Source organism: Moschus berezovskii, chromosome 8, assembly GCF_049115385.1.
Source record: "Moschus berezovskii isolate FMDL1 chromosome 8, NW_MosBer_1.0, whole genome shotgun sequence".
Taxonomy (NCBI): Eukaryota; Metazoa; Chordata; class Mammalia; order Artiodactyla; family Moschidae; genus Moschus; species Moschus berezovskii.
In genome coordinates, this window is record NC_142467.1 from 63,745,379 (window position 1) to 63,765,302 (window position 19,924).

Sequence of the window (19,924 nt, forward strand, 5' to 3'; positions counted from 1 at the left end):
GTGGCCAGCTGTGTTCCAGCTATTCACCAGATGTGCCCTAGATGTGCCTTTGTACACTACTGTACACTGGACTGTACACCACTGTATACAGTACACTGGATTGTACGTATTGTATGTACACTGGACATACATTGGAGGTACACTGGACTATGCACTACTGTACACTGGACTGTGAAGACTGTGCATTAGTACACTAATGCAATAAATAAGTACCAGCATGATGTTTCCAGTACATCATGGACACACATCCTTTGAACATATGTATGCAAAATGACCAGCTCTAATGATGTCAGGATTTAGTTTCTTCTGATTTTTCCTTGAGGTCTAGATAACATTAGTCAGTTTTCGATTTCAAGATGCCAAAAAGTTTAAAGATCAATTGCTTACATTTTATTACAACCAAAGAATGATTGATTCTAAATTATATAACATATAGCTCAAAAACAAAAAACAAACCCCCCAAAACTGAACTTAGCATAGATGTACGTTTTTTTACCCATGATTCATTTTTCCAAGGAGAAAATGTGGTCATAAACATTTGTGAAGAAGTTCTCAGAGTTCTGGGAACATTCAGTTCAGTTCAGTCACTCAGTCGTGTCCAACTCTTTACGACCCCATGAATCACAGCACGCCAGGCCTCCCTGTCCGTCACCAACTCCCGGAGTTCACACAAACTCACCTCCATCGAGTCGGTGATGCCATCCAGCCATCTCATTCTCTGTCATCCCCTTCTCCTCTTGTCCCCAATCCCTTCCAGCATCAGTCTTTTCCAGTGAGTCAACTCGTCGCATGAGGTGGCCAAAGTATTGGAGTTTTAGCTTTAGCATCAGTCCTTCCAATGAACACCCAGGACTGATCTCCTTTAGAATGGACTGGTTGAATCTCCTTGCAGTCCAGGGGACTCTCAAGAGTCTTCTCCAGCGCCACAGTTCAAAAGCATCAATTCTTTGGCGATCAGCTTTCTTCACAGTCCAACTCTCACATCCATACATGACCACGGGAAAAACCATAGCCTTGACTAGATAGACCTTGGTTGGCAAAGTAATGTCTCTGCTTTTTAATATGCTATCTAGGTTGGTCATAACTTTCCTTCCAAGGGGTAAGCGTCTTTTAATTTCATGGCTGCAATCAGCATCTGCAGTGATTTTGGAGCCCAAAACAATAAAGTCTGACACTGTTTCCACTGTTTCCGCATCTATTTCCCATGAAGTGATGGGACCAGATGCCATGATCTTAGTTTTCTGAATGTTGAGCTTCAAGCCAACTTTTTCACTCTCCTCTTTCACTTTCATCAAGAGGCTTTTTAGTTCCTCTTCACTTTCTGCCATAGGGTGGTTAACATTAAAAAATAAAAGTTTCCCTTTCCCCTGTATTAAAATGGTAATATCCTCTAACATGGATGAATATTACATAAATTATTCTGTACAAAAGTGTGGAGCCATTTAGTGTCAGAGTAAATTATCTTTCTTTATTCAGTTGCCCCTGAGGACATCATCAACACAGAGACTGTCCGGTCATGACCTTCAGTCAAAGAAGAGGCCAGATTATGTTCCATAGTATCTCTTCTTGAGAAGGGGTATTTTTCTCAAGATGTGTTTTAAGATATCAAAAAGAATAAATTTAAAAATGGAAGGATTTTTATATTGGAATGAGGTAAACTTTGCAACGGAGAAGGCAATGGCAAGCCACTCCAGTACTCTTGCCTAGAAAATCCCATGGATGGAGGAGCCTGGTAGGCTGCAGTCCGTGGGGTCGCTAAGGGTCAGACACGACTAAGCGACTTCACTTTCACTTTTCACTTTCACACATTGGAGAAGGAAATGGCAACCCACTCCAGTGTTCTTGCCTGGAGAATCCCAGAGATGGGGGAGCCTGGTGGGCTTCTGTCTATGGGGTCACACAGAGTCGGAAACGACTGAAGTGACTTAGCAGCAGCAGCAGCAGCAAACTTTGCAATAACTAGACAACCTCTCTCAACAAATTCCACTGGGCACTTCCTGTGTGCCTCTACAGGCTGAGTCTATGAAGGAAACAAGACAGTCTTTGTTGTCAAGTAGCTAAGGGTCTTATTTACAGGTACTGAAAATGGGAGGGAAGCATAGGCTTCCATGAGAGCTTAGAGGAGGAGGTGCAACAGTTTACTGACCTCTGGATGGTGAAGACTCTTATGTAAAGACACTTTTTTAAAGGATGGGCATGCTTTGTTCTATCTTAAATCATGCTGGCTAAGCAGGGGTTCCTGGTGAGACACATAGAATCCAATGACAGGCTATAGGTAAGAACCCCAGAGGGACAATCAACCCCATCAGGAGCTTCATTGACAGTTACTGTATCACCCCTTGCATTGCTCATCCCTCAGCTTGGCACCCAAACCTACTGGATGTCCTCAGGGTAGGAGTATCCCATGTCATGCAAGGCAGAGGCAGCCCTAGAAGAGGAGGGAATGAGAATGTAGACGCAAGGTTGGGCCACCTGGGCTTGAGTCTCAGCCCCACAGCTGTATGACCTTGAATAAGTACCTTGAGCTTTAAAAAAAAGTCTTTAGAGAGGATAAAGCATCATTTCATAAGCTGTTAGAAGGATTCAGTGAGATAATCAAATACAAAATGTTTAGAAGAGTGCCTTAAGTAACACAAAAGTAAACTATTTTCTCAGGAAAATAAAACCAGTCTTAGAAATCCAGATTATGGAATAATTTGAAATGGCCTGGTGGTTTTGATTCTGAAAGAAAGATGAGTTTTAGATATGGGGCATATCTTCTCTGGGGCTTGTCTGCAGTAGACTTAATATCCCCAGTGTTAAGCCAAGTGTCATTATTTGAGTACATATAGTTTCCATTGTAGAAACAATTCTATAAGAAAACTACCCCTCCTCCCCACCCCTGGGAAATATGAAAGAAAGGATTGTCTGAGTCAATTTGGATTCCATATCATGTATCTCTTGAGGGGATTGCAGAAAAGAAAAAAATGGAGAACAGAGGCAGGTATCTGCCTTGTTTTCCCATTAATGTTCAGACTTTTGGATTGAACAGTCCTCTGAGATATAATCACTGCTTCTGGATTGTGCCACCTAGTTTCATTTCACTGCCATCCTTTTTACAATGGGTTCTTTTGGTTTTTCAAATATTTTTCCTCAATAGAAAAGCATAGTTTGCAGCATTATCCATTAGTCCTCTTACTAACCATGTTTGTACTCTTCCTTTCAGGTATCCCTTGTTTTAAGCAAGTTTGATAAATTCCTATTTATGAATTTCTAATATCTTTGTATAGACAGAGTCTATACTCTCTCTGGGCTTCTCTGGTGGCTCAGAGGTTAAAGCGTCTGCCTGCATTGCGGGGGACCCAAGTTCGATCCCTAGGTCAGGAAGATCCCCTGGAGAAGGAAATGGCAATCCACTCCAGTATTCTTGCCTGGAGAATCCCATGGACGGAGGAGCCTAGTAGGCTACAGTCCATGGGGTCGCAAAGAGTCGGACACGACTGAGCCACTTCACTTCACTTCACACTCTCTCTAGACATGAAAACTCCTATTTATATCACAGATAAATTAGCACTGGGGATTTGTTCCCGTTAGAACACATTTTCCTCAAATGCTGACTTCCATTGTAGTGCATTTTAAATTGTTTCATTTAGAAACCAACCACCACCACATATTCTGGTAGAGGGCTGCTGAGAATATCCCTGGGGAGGGGGTGGGCCCTGGGGCTCCCTTTGGGACAGAAAGCTGGGAAGCCAGCAGCGCAGGAGAGAGCAGGCTGAGACATGTCCTTTCCATCACAGGGTTTGACACCAGCATCCTGCCCATCTGCAAGGACTCCCTGGGCTGGATGTTCAACAAGTTGGATATGAACTATGACCTCCTGCTTGACCACTCAGAGATCAACGCCATCTACCTGGATAAGTATGAGCCCTGTATCAAGCCTCTCTTCAATTCCTGTGACTCCTTCAAGGATGGCAAGCTCTCTAACAATGAGTGGTGCTACTGCTTCCAGAAGCCTGGAGGTAAGGCAGGAGGGAAGTGGGGCCCAGTGGCCAGGGCTGCCATGCTGGGCAGGGAAGGGCCATCTGTCATGCACTGGGAGACAGACAGGAGCAACAGGCAGAAAAACACAGCTAGAGAATAACACATTCCTCCATCTGATGGCATGCTAAAAGGCTCATTTCTCTTAATTGATCTCCACTTTCAGCATGGTAGAGAAAACCCAAGAACATAATCAAGGAATGTGTTATTCCAGTCTTCCTTTTAGGAAAATTTTTTAACCTTTGTGCCTTAGTTTTTCCATCTGTAAAGTGGGTGTAGAAACCTGTTACATAATTTCCAAGGTCAGCGTAAGATTCTTAATATCTTTATTTTTTATACATTTTCTTCAGATTAGGTTCTTGTGTGTTTGTTTTTAGTAGGGACTCTCTCTATACAAAGATATTAGAATTGTTCTAGTCATATGTATTGCAAATAGTGTATTTCCCCCCCAATTATGTCTTCATGTGTTTTTCCTAAGAAGAAATTTTAAGTTTTAAGATAGTAAAATTTCTGTCTATATTTTACGGATTCTTAGAACCTATGCAGCTTATGTTAAGCTTACATAGGCATTTCCCACTGTGAGATAGTAAAACAATTTCCTTTTGTTTTCTTTAGTCCCTTTGTGGGGTTTTGTTTATTGAAATCTCTTATCATTTTAGTTTTTTTGTGTGTAGTCAAGTAGGGTCCCTATCTTTGGAGATGGCTCACTACTTGCCCACTTGTCATTTATTAACTAACCCATCTTTCCCATACTAATTTGAAATCCTTCCTCTATCATTTATACAACTCCTATATGTTCCATATATGCCTATTTCTGGGTGCTCTGCCCTATTAATTGACATGTTTTATTATTTAGTGGTCCGTTCTCTCCTCCCCCTCATGGGTCACAGCCTTATCATGGCAAAGGGACTTGCATCACTCAATGAAGCCATGAGCCATGCCATGTAGGGCCACCCAAGATGGATGGGTCATAGTGAAGAGTTTTGACAAAACATGGTCCATTGAAGGAGGAAATGGCAATCCATTCTAGTATTCTTGCCTAGGGAACCCTGTGGACAGTATGAAAAGGCAAAAAGATATGAGCCCCCCAGGTCAGAAGGTATCCAATATGCTACTGTGGAAGACTGGAGGGAAATTACTAACAGCTCCAGAAAGAATGAAGCAGCTGGGTCAAAGCAGAAACAAATGCTGAGTGTGGATGTGTCTTGTGGTAAAAGTAAAGTCTGATGCTGTAAAAAATAATATTGCATAGGAAACTGGAATGTTAGGTCCAAGAATCAAGGTAAATTGGAGGTGGCCAAGCAGGAGAGACTGAACATTGACATTTTAGGAATCAGTAAACTAAAATGGACAGGAATGGGCAAATTTAATTAAGATGACCATTGTATCTACTGCTGTGGGCAAGAATCCCTTAGAAGAAATGGAGCAGCCTTCATAGTCAACAAGAGTTCAAAATGCAGTACTTGAATGCAACTTCAAAGGCAGAATGATCTTGATCCCATTCCAAGGCAAACCATTCAACATCACAAAAATTCAAATCTATGCTCAAAATTCTCCAAGCCAGGCTTCAGCAATATGTGAACCATGAACTTCCAGATGTTCAAGCTGTAATTAGAAAAGGCAGAGGAACCAGAGATCAAATTGCCAACATCCACTGGATCACTGAAAAAGCAAGAGAGTTCCAGGAAAACATCTATTTCTGCTTTATTGACTATGCCAAAGCCTTTGACTGTGTGGATCACAATAAACTGTGGAAAATTCTGAAAGAGATGGGAATACCGGACCACCTGACTTGCCTCTTGAGAAACCTGTATGCAGGTCAGGAAGCAACAGTTAGAACCAGACATGGAACAACAGACTGATTCCAAATAGGAAAAAGAGTACATCAAGGCTGTATATTGTCACCCTGCTTATGTAACTTATATGCAGAGTACATCATGAGAAATGCTGGACTGGAGGAAGCACAAGCAGGAATCAAGATTGTCAGGAGAAATGTCAGTAAACTCAGATATGCAGATGACACCACGCTTATGGCAGAAAGTGAGGGAGAACTAAAGAGTTTCTTGATGAAAGTGAAAGAGGAGAGTGAAAAAGTTGGCTGAAAGCTCAACATTCAGAAAACTAAGATCATGGCATTCTGGTCCCATCACTTCATGGCAAATAGATGGGGAAACAGTGGAAACAGTGGCTGACTTTATTTTTCTGGGCTCCAAAATCACTGCATATGGTGATTGCAGACATGAAATTAAAAGATGCTTACTCCTTGGAAGGAAAGTTACGACCAACCTAGATAGCATATTGAAAAGCAGAGACATTACTTTGTCAGCAAAGGTCCATCTAGTCAAGGCTATGTGTTTTCCAGTGGTCATGTATGGATGTGAGAGTTGGACTATAAAGAAAGCTGAGCCACGAAGAATGGATGCTTTTGAACTGTGATGTTGGAGAGGACTCTTGAGAGTCCCTTGGACTGCAAAGAGATCCAACCAGTCCATTCTAAAGGAGATCAATCCTGGGTGTTCATTGAAAGGACTGATGTTGAAGCCGAGACTCCAATACTTTGGCCACCTCATGCGAAAAGCTGATTCATTTGAAAAGACCCTGATGCTGGGAAAGATTGAGGGCAGGAGGAGAAGGGGACGACAGAGGATGAGATGGTTGGATGGCATCACCGACACAATGGACATGGGTTTGGGTGGACTCCGGGAGTTGGTGATGGACAGGGAAGCCTGGCGTGCTGCAGTTCATGGGGTCGCAAAGAGTTGGACACGACTGAGCAGGAACTGGATGCCCCAACCGACTGATACCTAAGAAGCTGAAGTTGACCAGTTCTATGAAGACCTACAACATCTTCTACAACTAACACAAAAGAAGATGTCCTTTTCATCATTGAGGATTGCAATGCCAAAATAGGAAGTCAGCAGATAGCCAGAAGAACAGGCAAGTTGGACCTTGGAATACAAAATTAAGCAGGGCAAAGGCTAACAGAGTTTTGTCAAGAGAATGCACTGGCCATAGCAAACACCCTTTCCCAACAACATAGGCGATAACTCTACACATGGACATTACCAGATGGTCAATAGTGAAATCATATTGATTATGTTCTGTGCAGCTGAAGATGGAGAAGCTCTATACAGTCAGCAAAAACAAGACCTGGAGCTGACTGTGGCTCAGATCATCAGCTTCTTATTGAAAAATTCAGGCTTAAATTGAAGAAGGTAGGGAAAACTACTAGTCCATACAGGTATGATCTAAATCAAATCCCTTATGATTATATAGTGGAGGTGATGAATGGGTTCAACAGATTTTATCTGGCAGACAGATTGCCTGAATAACTATGGACAGAGGTTTGTACCATTGTACAGGAGGCAGTGATCAAAATCATGTCCAAGAAAAAGAAATGCAAGATGGCAAGGTGGTTGTCTATGAGACTTTACAGATAGTTAAGGAAAGCAGGGAAGCAAAAGGCAAGGGAGAAAGGGAAAGATATACCCAACTGAATGCAGAGTTCCAAAGAACAGCAAGGAGACAGAAGAGGTCTTCTTAAATGAACAATGCAAAGAAATAGAGGAAAACAGTATCATCGGAAAGAGTAGAGATCTCTTTAAGAAAACTGGAGATATCAAGGGAACATTTCATGCAAGGATGGGAATCAAAAAGGACAGAAATGGTAAGGACCTAACAGAAGCAGAAGAGATTAAGAAGTGATGACAAGAATACACAGAAGAACTTGACAAAAAGGTCTTAATGAACCAGATACATCATGAGAAATGCCTGAGTGGATGAATCACAAGCTGGAATCAAGATTGCCAGGAGAAATATCAACCACCTTAGATATGCAGATACCATTCTAATGGCAGAAAATGTAGAGGAACTATTGATGAGGGTGAAAGAAAACAGTGAAAAAGCTGGCTTGAAACTCAACATTCAAAAAACTAAGATCATAGCATCCACTCTCATCACTTCATGGCAAATAGAAGCGGAAAAGTGGAAGCAATAACAGATTTTATTTTCTTGGGCTCCGAAATTGCTATGGACAATGACTACAGTCATGAAATTAAAGATGCTTGCTCCTGGAAGAAAAGCTATGGCAAACCTAGATAGCATACTAAAAAGCAAAGACATCACTTTTCCAACCAAGGTCTGTGTAGTCCAAGCTATAGCTTTTCTAGTGGTCATATACAGATGTGAATTAGACCATTTAGAAGGCTGTTGTTTTTCAGTCACTAAGTTGTGTCCAACTCTTCGCAATGCCATGGACTGCAGCATGCCAGGTCTCCTTTTCCTTCACCATCTCCCAGAGTTTGTTCAAACTCATGTCCACCGAGTTGATGAGGCCATCCAACCCCTCATCCTCTGTTGCCCCCTTCTCCTCCTGCCCTCAATCTTTCCCAGCTTCAGGACATTTTCCAGTGAGTCAGTCCTTCACATCAGGTGGCCCAAATATTGCAGCTTCATCTTCAGCATCAGTGCTTCCACTGAATATTCAGGGTTGATTTCCTTAGGGATTGACTAGTTTGACCTCCTTGTTGTTCAAGGGACTCTCAAGACTCTTTTCTAGTACCACAATTCGAAAGCATCAATTTTTTGGCCTTCTTTATGGTTCAACTCTCACATCCATACATGACTAGTGAAAAAAACATAACTTTGACTTACAGATCTTGGTCGGCAAAGTGATATCTCTGCTTTTTAATATGCGGTCTAGGTTTGTCATAGCTTTTTTCCCTAGGAGCAAACATCTTTTAATTTCATGGCTGGGATTTTGGAGCCCAAGAAAATAAAATCTGTCACTGTTTCTACATTTTCCCCATCATTTTCCAAGAAGTTATGGGAATGGATGCCACAATCTTAGTTTTATGAATGTTGAGTTTCAAGCCAGTTTTCACACTCCTCTTTCACCCTCATCAAGAAGCTATTTAGTTCCTCTTTGATTTCTGCCATTAACAAAGAAGTCTGAGCACCAAAGAATTGATGCTTTCAAATTTTGATGCTTCAGAAGGCTCTTGAGAGTCCCTTGGAAAGCAAGGAGATCAAACCAGTCAATCCTAAAGGAAATCAACAGTGAATATTCATTAGAAGGACTGATGTTGAAGCTAAAGCTCTAATACTTTGGCCACTTGATGCAAAGAGCTGACTCACTGGAAAAGATCCTGATGCTGGGAAAGATTGATGGCAAAAGGAGTAGGGGGTAGCAGATGACAAATTCAGGGAGATAGTGAAGGACAGGGAAGCCTGGAGCATTGTCATCCATGAGATCGCAAAGAGTTGGACTTAGTGACTCAGCAACAACCACCACAGCCTCCTACCATTAATCTTTTTATCAGAATTTTCCTGAATATTCTTGTTTTTATTGTTATATGTCCTGTAGGTTTGAACTCTTTGAATTTTATAATCAGTTTATTCTGTTTAAAAATCTTACTGGTATTTCTTTAGAATTAGACAAAATTAGAGTTGAGAGCTATATAATATTGACTCCTTTTATTCTAGAACACTGTTTGTCTGTTAACCAGTGGAGCTGTAAGTTTTGTTCTCACAGATATACTTCCCTTGTGTTTATTGTTGCCAGTGTAAACAAAATCCATTTTTCTCATTTTATTTATGATACTTATTCTGGTTGGCTTCCTTGAATTTTTCAGGTGTGCAGTCATATTAGCTGGAAAGAGTGATAATTTTTTCTCTTTTCAATTTTTATACCTCATTTATTTCTCTTTTCTAATCACATCAGCTGGTCCTCCCAAATCGATGTTAATAACAGCCATGATTTTTACTTCAATAGGAATGCTTGTAGTGGTTCATCATTAACCGTAGTGATAGCTTTGGGCTGAGTTCATAGAAAATCATGTGGTTTTAGCCCCAGAGTCCAGGTGGGGGCTGAGTGAAGCAACGTCTCAGGTCTAATGATCACCTGGGGGTGTAATGCCAGGCCCCTAGAATGAGGTGACTGCCTTAACCAGAGGTATGTAAGTGCCCTGAGAATCAGAATGTTGTGGTCTTTGTGGGAAGACTGTAAGCAAATAGCAGAGCCTCCCAGGGCCATAGCATCTGCAATGGCAGGTCATGGTAAAATTTAAGATTACTGAGATCCCCCTTCTTTTTGCTTGGAGTGGAAGTCAAAAGGGTACCACACACTTCCACATGCCCTCCTTAGCCATGTGGCTCCCACTGTATCAGCCCTGCACTTGAGTTTGTTTGTAATGTTTTTTAAATGAAGACTTGGAGGCTGAGCATGATAAAGAGACTGGTCCAAAGTATTAATACTTAGCTAGGAGGTGGGTGGAAGGACTGATGCTAAAGCTGAAACTCCAATACTCTGGCCACCTCATGTGACGAGTTGATTCACTGGAAAAGACTCTGATGCTGGGAAGGATTGGGGGCGGGAGGAGAAGGGGATGACAGAGAATGAAATGGCTTGATGGCATCACCGACTCAATGGGCATGAGTTTGAGTGAACTCTGGGAGTTGGTGATGGACAGGGAGGCCTGGCGTGCTGTGTTTCATGGGGTCGCAAAGAGTCGGACACGACTGAGCGACTGAACTGAACTGAACTGAGGAGGTGGCAGAATCCAGAATTAAGGTCTTACTCTTCTATACTCACTGCTTCTCTACATCTCTTCTGTACCTTCAGAGTTGTCCTTAGAGACCTGTGTTTGACTTTCCTGGGGTAGTGAGTCATGAAGTCAGAAGTAGCCATTGTAATCCTATTTCTATCCTGCAGCAAGACATGGGATAGATTAAGTTTTTGTCCCAGTCTGTGGATTCAGCACATGTACCCACTAATAACCTTTCATCCTGGTTCTCAGTTCATATAATCTTGGCTGACAGGAGACTTTTTCTTATATGCTCGGTCACTCAGTCGTGTCATTGCAACCCCATGGACTGTAGCCAGCCAGGCTCCTTTGTCCATGGAATTTTCTAGGCAAGAATACTGGAGTAGATGTCTATTTCCTACTCCAGAGGATCTTCTTGACCCAGGGAGCGAACCTGAGTGGTCGCTTGTGTGTCCTATATTGGCACACAGATTCTTTACCACCATACCACCTGAGGTGGTAAATATGAGGAAGTAAATAATGAAATAACCCTACTAGACATTTGATATCTGCTTAAACTGGTGGTGAGAAGAAAGATTCCTATACATGCAAATAGCCCCCAAATACTATTTTAAGTACCTAGTGGTATAGGATGTTTTTTTTAAATTAGTAACACTAATGGCCTGAATTTGTTTTGCTGTATAGTAACAGCAGATGGAGTATTTCCACTCCCAGGTGTGTCATTGTCTACATTTCACGTCAAGAGTGAGGCCAATCATTAGAGATTATATCCCTTACCATCTGGAAACTGACTTTCATAAATTATTTTTTAGGTCTCCCTTGCCAGAATGAAATGAACAGGATCCAGAAGTTGAGCAAGGGGAAAAGCCTGTTGGGTAAGTACCATTTCTTGCTACTCTATTTAAACAACTAATTAAACCATCCGTGTCTCATGTAATATCTAGCACAGCAATGGTTATTCAATTAGGGACCAGTGTTTTGTGAAAGAAATGCCTCATTTTACCCAAGACAAGGTTCTTCTAGGAAGCTTGTAATATGCCACAGGCCACAGGACATACTCTTGAGGATCAGAGAGCTGGCTGAGAAATGCTCCATGCTCCATCAGTTGAAAGAGAGATCAAAGGTAAGCCCAGGACCAGTGGGCAGGTCACCAGAGCTGAAATTGAGCACTGTCTTTACTGCTAACTCCTCCCTGATCTTGGATTTTTTTTTTTTCTTTCAAGTATGGCCATTAAATGCAGCTCTCAAGTGTTCCAAGTTAAAATGATAAAGTCTATAAATTATAGAATTTCGTATATTCCCCAGATCAAGTTGTCCATTCAAGGAGGAAGACGAGCTGATTCCCTTCTAAATTTACCAGACAGGGTCCAAGGACTTGAGTGCACTTCAACACATTTCTGTTTCATTTGCAGAATGATCCCTGGACCCTGTCTCTACATTTCTCCTCTTACCTTTTATCCAAACACTGAGGTGGAAGCTAGTGGGGTATGTGTGTGTGTTTCCCTGGCATGCACATCTGTGGCTGGCTGTTGAAGGTTCCCTTTTGCCCCATACCCTCCTTTCTGCAGCACTCAAGTGCAGTTGTGGTACTCAGATCAGTACTGCTGAGATCATCACAAACACATCATTTGTTTGCCCAAAAAGAGCCTGCATTGCTTCCCTTGCTTTTTAAAAAGAGAACTGACGGCCACAACACAATAATTCAGGATTATTCTCGTTAAGCATTCAGGAGCAGGTGCATCCCCTAAACAGCCTGACATTTCAGGCAGTTATCTCTTTATTTTCTTGAAGGGAATGGGCAAGGTTGTTGCAGATTGTCAAATGGAGATGGTCTGCGAATTTGGGCCATTTCTCGTCATCTGTTTTTTGGGTCACCTCAAAGTGGATCTTATTTCTTCCTTCTACTTTTAAAAATTACTTATTTCACTGGCTTGCCTCAGACTTTCCATTTCTGATAAAACCCTTTTCAACTCACCAAGAACTTAAGAGTTTTGTGATCTGGACATGAGTGTAGGTTCTTCCCTGATGTTGAAAGACATAAAAGCATCTTTCTGGATCTCTCTTCCATGGGGCTTTCCTCCAGTGCAAGGACTTGTGTTTAATGATCTGATGCTTCCACGTGGGAGGTTATTTTGAGTTTGAGTGATGTGCTTAAGGGAACTAATAGTGCTGTTTTTAAAAATGTATTTTAGATACATGGATATCTTCTTACTGCTTCATTAATAATGATATATTTGTAAAGTAATGTGGTCTGGGATAATATGTCTCATCTTTTATTTTCTCCAGTTCATAGAAATAAAAGGCCTACCTCTTTCCTACTGTGAATCCCACCTAGTTTTGAAACACACTTTATCACACCTCTCCACATAAAAATACTGACTCACTCATAAAAATAGCATTTATCTGCCTACCAATTATTTTTTTGCATGGGGAAATCTAATAAATGTGTATTCAGGGGCATTCACATTCTGAGCAAAAACAAGCAATAACAAATTATAATCAGGTATAATTACTGCCTACTTAGGAAAAATGATAATTTTATTACATTATAGATATAGAACAGCACCTGCTTCTAACCATCCTGGGGGCTCAACCTGGTATGCATTTCTTTTGCTCTATTAAGTGCTCTTGTTTTCCAACTGCAGCTCAAGGATAAGGATCAGCATTTCCTCAGCTTTCTATTTGTTGGCAAAATCTTCCCTGCTTTTTGTTTATTGAAAGCATCTTCTTTTTCCCCCTTTCTCCTGTTCCCTGCAGACCAGGAGTACTGTGCACTGACTGAACATCTAAGTTAGAATATGAGCACTACTTCTTTGTGGCACCAGCAGAATTACTTTTCACTGGGGGAAATGTCCTTTCTGTGATCTTAATTGATCTTTGGGAGCCTAGTCATCTTGGAATAGTGATCAATGTTTGTTTGAGTAGTTGCTAGAACTGAGTAGTTTGTTTGAGTAGTAGCTGGATCTGAGGTTACTGTGTGCCTTATCACCCTTATTTCCAGGTCTAGTCTGAGAAATAAAAGGTAAATTTAAAAACAGTCATTCTAAAAAAAAAAAAAATCACAAAATTAGGCAGTAGAAATCTAGAGTGGTAAGCAGAGACCTCTAGCCTCAGATGACTGACATATAATGTTACTACTTAGATAACACTGAGGAGAATTATCCCATAGTAGATGAGCACACAATCATCAAACACATCCTAAGAAAAATGGAAAAAACAACTGTCATAACTAAATATTACCTACAGTTGAGTGAGAATCAGACTGGTATCACTGATTTAAGAGAAGAAAATCACTTTGAACTGGAAATATTAAATTTATCACAGTGATCATCCAAGTGTGATGACAGAGATATTCTCAAACCACAGATTCAGTAAGTTTACTAACCCAAGACTTACTAAAATATCACTAAAGGTTTTAATATGCAGAAAACAAATAATCCCAGAAGGAATTATTTCTTTTCCACATTTTATCTCAATAAGGCATGCTGCTAAATCTAAATAAACAAGAACAATAAAAATATTTTGATAGCAAGGTAGAATCAACATTTCAGACTGTTGGGGTCAGTGAAAAAAATATGTTAAGCTTTTTATTTATGCATAAATAAAACACAGATTAGAATTAATTAGGGAAAATATACTTCTGTGTATTTTAAGGTAACAAAAATATTGGAAAAATAATATATAGTTTTTAAATGTATGAAAACCATGGAAAAAATAAAATTTGATCACCAAAAAGAAGGAAAGAGGGAAGCTAGGAAACACAAAGTACAGTGGTCGATATAAAAACAAGCATATCTGTAATCACAATAAATGTGAACGGGCCAGACTCAATTATGATGAGACAGAGACTATTAAAAGCTGCCTACTTGGTTTTCAGTTCTTAAGAGAACAATGTAATATTATCTTGCTGAAATGTTTCTTTTACTATACTATTACTACATCTCAACAGGTATACCTATAATTTTAAAACGAAATATAACATTATTTTAACTATATAGGCACCCAACATAGGAACACTGCAATATATAAGGCAAATATTAATAGCCATAAAAGGAGAAATTGATAGTGACACAGTAAAAGTAAGGGACTTTAACAGATGATCCAGACACAAAATCAATAAGGAAACACAGACCTTGTATGATACATTAGACCAGATGAACTTTATTTATGGAACATTCCATCTAAAAGCAGCAGAATACACGTTCTTTTCAAATGCACATGGAGCATTCTCCAGGATTAATCACATGCTGGGCCAGAAAGCAAGCCTTGGTAAATTTAAGAAAACTGAAATCATATCACGCACCTTTTCTGACCACAATGCTGTGAGATTAGAAATCAACTACAAGAAAAACACTGTGAAAACACAAATATGTGGCAGCTAAACAATATGCTACTAAACAACCAATGGACAACTGAAAAAATCAAAGAAGAAATAAAAAAATACCTGGAGACAAATCACAATGAAAACATGACCATCCAAAACCTATGAGACACAGCAAAAAAAAAAAAAAAAGTTTTAAGAGGAAAGTTTATAGCAATGCAATCTTACCTCAGAAAACAAGAAAAATCCCAAATAAACCACCTAACCTTATACCTGAAGCAACTAAAGAAAGAACAAACAAAACTCAAAGTTAGTAGACAGAAAGAAATCATAAAGATCAGAAGTGAAATAAATGGAAAAGAGAAAACAATAGAAAAGATCAATGAAACTAAAAGCTGATTCTTTGAAAAGATAAAACTGATAAACTCTTAGCCAGACATATCACGAAAAAAAAAAAGGGATAGGACTCAAATCAGTGAATTTAGAAATATAAAAGGAGAAGTTACAATGGACATCACAGAAATACAAAAGATCATAATAGACAGCTACAAGCAAATATATGCCAATAAAATGGACAACCAAGAAGAAATAGGTGAATTCTCAGAAAGATGCAACTTTCCAAGACTGAACCAGGAAGAAATAGAAAATATGAACAGACTAATCATAAGCACTGAAATTGAAACTGTGATTTAAAAACGCCCAACAAACAAAAGTCCAGGATCAAATGGCTTCACAGGTGAATTCTTCAGATATTTTGAAAACAGCTGGCATTTATCCTTCTGAAACTCTTTCAAAAAATTGCAAAGGAAGGAACACTCCCAAACTCTATCCATGAGGCCCCCATCACCCTAATACAAAAACCAGACAAGATCACACAAAGAAAGACAATTGTAGTGTTGACATAGGCACACTACTACATTTAAAATAGTGAACAAAGATCTGCTGTATAGCACAGGGAACACTGTTCAATATTCTGTAATAAAGTAAATAGGAAAATAATTTAATAAAGAATAAATGAAAGTGAAGTCACTCAAGTCATGTCTGACTCTTCACGACCCTCTGGACTATAGCCTGCCAGACTCCCCATCCATGGGATTTTCCAGGCAAGACTACTGGAGTGGGTTGCCATTTCCTTCTCCAGGGGATCTTCTTGACATGGGGACCGAACCCATTTCTCCTGCATTGCAGGCAGACTGTTTATCATCTGAGCCACCAGAGAATCCAGACATATGTATATGTATAACTGAATCACCTTACTATAAACCTGAAACTAACACAACATTGTTAATCCACTGTAGTCCAATATAAATTTTTTTAAAAGGAAACAAACACACATAAAAATAACAGAACTGCAAGGAGGAACTGTCACATCTAACCTATTCAGAGACTTGAATATACCTCTTCTTGAAAACTTATAGTACAAGGAGACAAAAGAAGAAATGAACAATATAATTTATTAGCATTTTAATATATGTATTCTTCTTGTACACGGGCATAGAATAGATAGTCTTTTCAAACACACATTTGTCATGGATATATAGAAAACTATAAAACACTGATGAAAGAAATCAAAGATGACACAAATAGTTGGGGAAATATACCATGTTCATGGATCAGAAGAATCAATATAGTGAAAATGACTATACTACGCAAAGCAATCTATAGATTCAATGCAATCCTTATCAAGCTACCAATGGTATTTTTCAGAGAACTAGAACAAATAATTTCACAATTTATATGGAAATACAAAAACCGCAAATAGCCAAAGCAATCTTGAGAAAGAAGAATGGAACTGGAGGAATCAACCTAACTTCAGGCTATACTACAAAGCAACAGTCATCACGACAGTATGGTACTGGCACAAAGACAGAAACATAGATCAACGAATGGAACAAAATAGAAAGCCCAGAGATAAATCCACCCTCCTCTGGACACCTTATCTTTGACAAAGGAGGCAAGAATATGCAATGGAGACGACAATTCTCTTTAACAAGTGGTGCTGGGAAAACTGGTTAACCACTTGTAAAAGAATGATACTAGACCATACACAAAAATAAACTCAAAATGGATTAAAGATCTAAGTGGAAGACCAGAGACTATAAAACTCCTAGAGGAAAACATAGGCAAAACACTCTCTGATGTAAATCATAGCAGGATCCTCTATGACCCACCTCCCAGAGTAATGGAAATAAAAGCAAAAGTAAATAAATGGGACCTAATTAGACTTAAAAGCTTTCACACAATGAAGGAAACTATAAGCAAGGTGAAAAGACAGCCTTCAGAATGGGAGAAAATAATAGCAAATGAAGCAACTGACAAAGACTTAATCTCAAAAATATACAAGCAACTCCTGCAGCTCAATTCCAGAAAAATAAACGACCCAATCAAAAAATGGGCCAAAGAACTAAAGAGACATTTCTCCAAAGAAGATATATAGATGGCTAACAAACACATGAAAAGATGCTTGAGTATCACTCATAATCAGAGAAATGCAAATACAAATCAAAACCAGAATGAAGTACCATTTCATGCCGGTTAGAATGGCTGCTATCAAAAAGTCTACAAACAATAAATGCTGAAGAGGGTGTGGAGAAAAAGGAACCTTCTTACACTGTTGGTGGGAATGCAAACTAGTATAGCCACTACGGAGAACAGTTCTAATGTGGTGGATGAAACTGGAGCCTATTATACAGAGTGAAGTAAGTCAGAAAGAAAAACACCAATACAGTATATTAATGCATATATATGGAATTTAGAAAGGTGGTAACGATGACCCTATATTCGAGACAGCAAAAGAGACACAGATGTAAAAAACAGACTTTTGGACTCTGTGGGAGAAGGTGAGGGTGGGATGATTTGAGAGAATAGCTTTGAAACATGTATATTATCATATGTGAAATAGTTTGCCACTCCAGGTTCGATGCATGAGACAGGGTACTCAGGGCTGGTGCACTGGGATGACCCTGAGGGATGGGATGGGGAGGGAGGTGGGAGGGAGGGTCAGGATGGGGAACACATGTACACCCATGGCTGATTCATGTGAATGTATGGCAAAAACCAGCACAATATTGTGAAGTAATTCAGTTCAGTTCAGTTCAGTCGCTCAGTCGTGTCCGACTCTCCGCGACCCCATGAATCACAGCACGCCAGGCCTCCCTGTCCATCACCAACTCCCGGAGTTCACTCAAACTCATGTCCACAGAGTTGGTGATGCCATCCAGCCATCTCATTCTCCGTCGTCCCCTTCTCCTCCCGCCCCCAACCTTTCCCAGCATCAGAGTCTTTTCCAGTGAGTCAACTCGTTGCATGAGGTGGCCAAAGTATTGCAGCTTCAGCTTTAGCATCAGTCCCTCCAGTGAACATCCAGGACTGATCTCCTCTAGAATGGACTGGTTGGATCTCCTTGCCTCCCATTAAAAAGAAAAGAAAAAGCAGAAATAGAGTCACAGAAAGAAAAAAAAAAACGCTAAAACTAAATATCTCAAAAATTACCATAGATCATATTCATTCTCTACAAGTGGAAGTCAAAAAAGTGATTGTCCAATCTTACATGTCTAGATTTTTTAATAGTCAAAAATGAGTAAATATACAAAATATTTAGACCTGAATGAAGATGAAAGCACTGTGTGCCAAAAAGAGAGAGAGAGAGAGAGAAGCAACTAAAATGAAACTGAGAGGAACATTCATGGCTTCAAATGCATTTCTGGAAAAAAAAAAAAAACCCTAAAATTTCAAATAAAAAGGCTGTAAGGACAATACAGTTAAAACTGAAGCAAAAACAGATAGACAAACCTTTGACAACATGAAAGTCTCAAATGTTCTCATGAATTTAAAAATGGGATGTAACCTCTGATATGCACATGTGCATGCTCAACTGTGTCCAACTCTTTGCAATCCTATGGATTGTATCCATGGTATTCTCTAGGCAGGAATACTGGAGTGGGTTGCCATTTCCTCCTCCAGGGGATCCTCCTGACCCTGGGATTGAACCCACATCTCTTGCAACTCCTACATTGGCAGGCAGATTCTTTTACCACTGAGCCACCTGGGAAGGCTTATAACCACAGATATAGATGCATACTATAAATTTTTGGTTCTGAAACTTCACTGTGCATCAGAAACACTTGGAGAGTTTATTACAGTTTTCTGGGCCCTACTGTCAAAGGCTCAAAAATTTTCTAAGCTATTTCCCACTGATGCTGCAGCTGCTTCTGGGCCCACATTTTGAAAACCATTGCTATAAACCGACTCAGAGCAATTATGAAAACTTGACTGAAAAGGATACTATGAATTACCACATTTGGGTCATGAAGAAAAAGAAGACTCAACTAAACTAAGAAAAAAAATTAATTTAAAAATACTACTGTCACTTCCTAAAATAGGCACTAGACTCAACTTATTTCTACAGCTGAATACTTTATGGAGATCATTCTCATTTTATACAAAACATCTGGAGTATAGAAAAAGAAAAGTACCTGAATCAGTTTACAAAATAGTTGCTTTGATACAGAAATTGAACAAAATTATATACATGTATCACTGAGTAACACAGATATAAAAGGATCAGCAAATTAAATCCAATATATCATGACCAAGTAGTATTTATTCTAGGAAAACAGGTATTTTTTTAAAAATTGTGCCACTCATTAGAAATATATAAAGGATTAAAAAATCCTATGAGTCTCTCAAGTATTAAAAAAACTTTATTTAATCAGGAAGAAATAGAAAATCTGAACAGACTAATGAGGAGATTGAATCAATAACGAAGTCTCTCAGGAAAGAATGGACCAAGAGCAGATAGCTTCACTGATGAATTTTACCAGATATTTAAAGAAGAATACCAATCATTCTCAAACTCTTCCCAAAAATTTCAGAGGGGCGGAACACTCCCAAACTCATTTTATGAAGCCAGAGTTACCTTGCTACTAAAGCCAGAAAAAACACTACAAGGAAACTACAGGCCAATATCCCAGATGAATATCAGTTCAGTTCAGTTCAGTCACTCAGTTGTGTCCGACTCTCTGCGACCCCATGAAAT

At 39.6% G+C, this 19,924-nt stretch overlaps 1 protein-coding gene across 4 annotated transcripts in view; it reads left to right on the forward strand.

Annotated features, from left to right (window-relative positions):
- Positions 1 to 19,924, forward strand: part of SPOCK1 (SPARC (osteonectin), cwcv and kazal like domains proteoglycan 1) — a 593,321-nt gene that overhangs the window by 565,627 nt on the left and 7,770 nt on the right. For all 4 annotated transcript variants that reach the window (XM_055428906.2, XM_055428907.2, XM_055428908.2 and 1 more), the window contains 2 exons: positions 3,780 to 4,001; positions 11,378 to 11,440. In XM_055428906.2, the coding sequence (XP_055284881.2) occupies positions 3,780 to 4,001; positions 11,378 to 11,440 (285 nt within the window). The remainder of the gene's footprint in view (positions 1 to 3,779; positions 4,002 to 11,377; positions 11,441 to 19,924) is intronic.